The sequence below is a fragment of the Ailuropoda melanoleuca genome, chromosome 2 (genome assembly GCF_002007445.2).
Source record: "Ailuropoda melanoleuca isolate Jingjing chromosome 2, ASM200744v2, whole genome shotgun sequence".
Classification (NCBI taxonomy): Eukaryota; Metazoa; Chordata; class Mammalia; order Carnivora; family Ursidae; genus Ailuropoda; species Ailuropoda melanoleuca.
This window is the reverse complement of record NC_048219.1, coordinates 19,472,009-19,475,821: the sequence shown is the minus strand read 5'-3', so window position 1 is coordinate 19,475,821 and position 3,813 is coordinate 19,472,009. Positions and strand designations below refer to the sequence as shown.

The following is a 3,813-nucleotide window of genomic DNA, read 5'->3' as shown; positions in this document are numbered from 1 at the left end:
TGATGAAGAAATCATCCAATGAAGGAGTGAATGAGGAACCTTATACTGTCTTCCAGAGTGGCCGCACCAGTCTGCATGTCAACTGAAGGAAACACCCTGGTCCTTCTCCTCTGGACACCCTCTAGCTTGAAAACAGTTTTCTTTTTTTAAAGATTTTTTTTTTTTAATTTCTTTATTCGACAGAGATAGAGACAGCCAGTGAGAGAGGGAACACAAGCAGGGGGAGTGGGAGAGGAAGAAGCAGGCTCATAGCGGAGGAGCCTGATGTGGGGCTTGATCCCATAACGCCGGGATCACGCCCTGAGCCAAAGACAGATGCTTAACCGCTGTGCCACCCAGGCGCCCCGAAAACAGTTTTCTTAAAAAGTAACACCAGTAAAGGAAATTGTAGCTTTGGGAACTGAACACAATACTGTAGAAAGACCTTAACCCAGCATTTTTCACACTGTGGGCGGTGACCCGTGTAAGTAGTAAAAATCAACGTACTGGTTCTCAGCTATCCTTTTGCTTAGTGAAAGGACAGAAGAGAAAAGAATGGAGTAGAACAGAAAATGTTAGATCTCAGCAAGCTCCACTAAGGTAGGAATTGTTGGGAAAATTTTTCCAGTCATACGTACACGTGTATATACTGGGTCTTGGTGTAAAGTGTATTTCTTTTTTATTTTTAATGTTTCAAGTTTTTATTTAAATGCTAGTTAGTTAGCATATAGCGTAATGTTAGTTTCAGGAGTAGAATTTAGTGATTCGCCACTTACATACAACACCCAGTGCTCATCCCAACAAGCGCCCTCCTTGATGCCCATCACCCTTCTAGCCCATCCCCCACCTCCCTCCACCAACCCTCAGTTTGTTCCCTACAGTTAAGAGTCTCTTATGGTTTGCCTCCCTCTCTTTTTTTTTCTGTCCCTGTATCCGTTTTGTTTCTTAAATTCCACATATGAGTGAAATCATGGTATTTGTCTTTCTCTGACTGACTTATTTCGCTTAGCATGATACCCTCTAGCTCCAACCATGTCCTTGCAGATGGCAAGATTTTATTCTTTTTGATGGCTGAGTAATAGTCCAGTGTGTGTGTGTGTGTGTGTGTGTGTGTGTGTGTGTGTACCACATCTTCTCTATCCTTTCATCAGTGGATGGACATCTGGGCTCTTTCCATAATTTGGCTATTGTGGACATTGCTGCTATAAACATTGGAGTGCAGGTGCCCCTTCAAATCCATATTTTTGTATCTTTGGGGTAAAAACCTAGTAGTGCAATTGCTGGGTCTTTGGGTAGCTCTATTTTTAACTTTTTGAGGAGCCTCCACACTGTTCTCCAGAGTGGCTGCACCAGTTTGCACTCCCGCCAGTGGTGCAAGAGGGTTCCCCTTTCTCTGCATCCTCGCCAACACCTGTTGTTTCTTGTGTTATTAATTTTCGCCATTCTGACAGGTGTGAGGTGGTATCATATCTAATCATGGTTTTGATTTGTATTTCCCTGAAGATGAGTGATGTTGAGCATTTTTTCATGTGTCTGTTGGCCATCTGGATGTCTTCTTTGGAAAAATGTCTATTCATGTCTTCTGCTCATTTCTCAACTGAATTATTTGTTTTTTGGGGGTGTTGAATTTGATTAGTTCTTTATCAATTTTGGACACTAACCCTTTATCAGATACATTATTTGCAAATATCTTCTCACATTCTGAAGGCTGCCTTTTAGTTTTGTTGACTGTTTCCTTCACTGTGCAGAAGCTTTTTATCTTGATGAAGTCCCAATAGCTCATTTTTGCTTTTGTTTCCCTTGCCTCCGGAGACATATGTAGCAAGAAGTTGCTGTGGCCGAGGTCACAGAGGCTGCTGCCTGTGTTCTCCTCTAGGATTTTGATGGATTTCTGTCTCACACTGAGGTCTCTCAAAATGTACTTCTGACTGTGAGTCACAAGTCAAAACATGAAAGTCAGTGCTCTAACCCTGTGAAAGTCACCACCATTATCCCGATTTTCAGATGAAGAAAATAAGACCCAGGTCTTTTCCTCTCCGGCTGCTTGAAGCTCGGCCTTCATCATGAATGACACCGTAACTATCCGGACCAGGAAGTTCATGACCAGCCGACCACTTCAGCGGAAACAGATGGTCATTGATGTCCTTCACCCCGGAAAGGCAACAGTACCTAAGACAGAAATTCGGGAAAAACTAGCCAGAATGTACAAGACCACACCAGATGTCATATTTGTATTTGGATTCAGAACCCATTTTGGTGGTGGCAAGACAACTGGCTTTGGCATGATTTATGATTCCTTGGATTATGCAAAGAAAAATGAACCCAAACATAGACTCGCAAGACATGGCCTGTGTGAGAAGAAAAAGACGTCAAGAAAACAACGAAAGGAATGCAAGAACAGAAGGAAAAAAGTCAGGGGGACTGCAAAAGCCGATGTTGGTGCTGGCAAAAAGAAGTGAGCTAGAGACTGGACAACAGAAGGAGTAAAGGTGCCGCGGTCGCTTTATCTGTGCTGGTTGTGCAGAGTTTTCAAGAGAGGATGAATAAACTAAGAATGTTAAAAAAAAAAAAAGAAAGAAAGAAAGAAAGAAAAGAAGACCCAGAGAAATTACTAACTTGCCGAAGGGCACCCAGCTAGTAAATGGCAGAGCCGAGACTGCAATGGGATGGGGTTAGGGAGAGGGAAGCAGTCTGACTCCAGAGCATGAACCTTGAACCTCTTCAAGCCATGGCCTTCAGAATAGAAATGGTCGTGCCATGCAGGCTGGTGGAGGGCCGTGCAGGACCAATCTCAGGACCAGAGGGCATCCAGCAGGCTTTTCCTCTCACACAGCAGACACACATTCTTTTCCTTTGCACAGGGCACACCCACAGCAGACACCAGTGAGTGACGGCGGCAGGGCCACATTGCTGCTGCTCTGGGTTATAAAGGAGGCAGATTCTCACCCAACAGAATCAATTAATGCCTTCTACCCGGAGTAGAGGGGCTCAAACAGCCACATGAAGCCTGAGCTACCCTGATTTGGCCCATATTTCTCCATTAACTGTCAAAGAGATGGGTGAGAGACATTAAAAAAAAAAAAAAAAGATATTTCAATAGCAAAACTGACCTTGGTGCCAGGGGTGCTTGACAAAGAAATCGGCCCCTCCTTTATCCGTGTTATGTGTTCTATGAAATTCTCGATGTTTTACTCCCCTGGACAAATTCTACAACCTTTCTAGATCTTAAGTGCTTTATTGGACGAAGACTTTCACCCTCTCAGATGTTGGATGCCAATATCCATGGCCTCAGGGCATCTCATCTTCCTCCTTTGTGGGTCCCAAGACTCCTCCTCCGTTGCTGACCACAAGACAAATTTTGGCAGCCCTCTTGAGTCTCCTCAGCTATAAAAGGAAGCCTGTAATTTTGATATGTAAGGAGCTGGGGTGTGGTACATTCCAGACCCTGGCTGATGAACTCTCTCCTTTCTTCCTCGATGTAGTTGTTATAACAGCAAAGTCTTATTTTTAAATCCTGCATCTGTGGCCCTTTTCCCACAACATGTTCTGATCACCCTTCCTACAGGGGAAATCTGGAGAGTTAGACATGACTTGACCTAAGTGAACCTGTCTTGGCTCCCAGTAATCCCTGCTTAGGAAAGGAACTTCTGGAATTTTGCCTAGGATTAGGATAAGCTCAATGCACCATATTTTTCCCATGCTTGAATGGAGGCAGCAGGTTTTTGGCTTTCTTCCTGGCACCTCTCACCCTCCCAGAAGGGCCTCTGGAATGACCCATCTCTGCCTGGAGGGCCTTGAACAGAGCAATGGCAGCTGGGGGCAGCCCTGTCTCAG

General features: G+C 44.5%; 1 protein-coding gene across 1 annotated transcript; it reads left to right on the top strand.

Moving 5' to 3' along the window:
• The first annotated feature begins 2,010 nt into the window (after positions 1–2,010).
• On the top strand, positions 2,011–2,469 carry LOC100474927 (40S ribosomal protein S24-like). The gene has a single exon (XM_034643629.1). The coding sequence runs from the start codon at positions 2,043–2,045 to the stop codon at positions 2,436–2,438; it is 396 nt and encodes a 131-aa protein (XP_034499520.1). The 5' UTR covers positions 2,011–2,042; the 3' UTR covers positions 2,439–2,469.
• The last annotated feature ends 1,344 nt before the right edge of the window (positions 2,470–3,813 follow it).

What these genes read in the sequence shown, in the direction of transcription:
- LOC100474927 (XM_034643629.1), top strand. Translation starts at nt 2,043, where the DNA reads ATGAATGACACCGTAACTATCCGGACCAGGAAGTTCATGACCAGCCGA.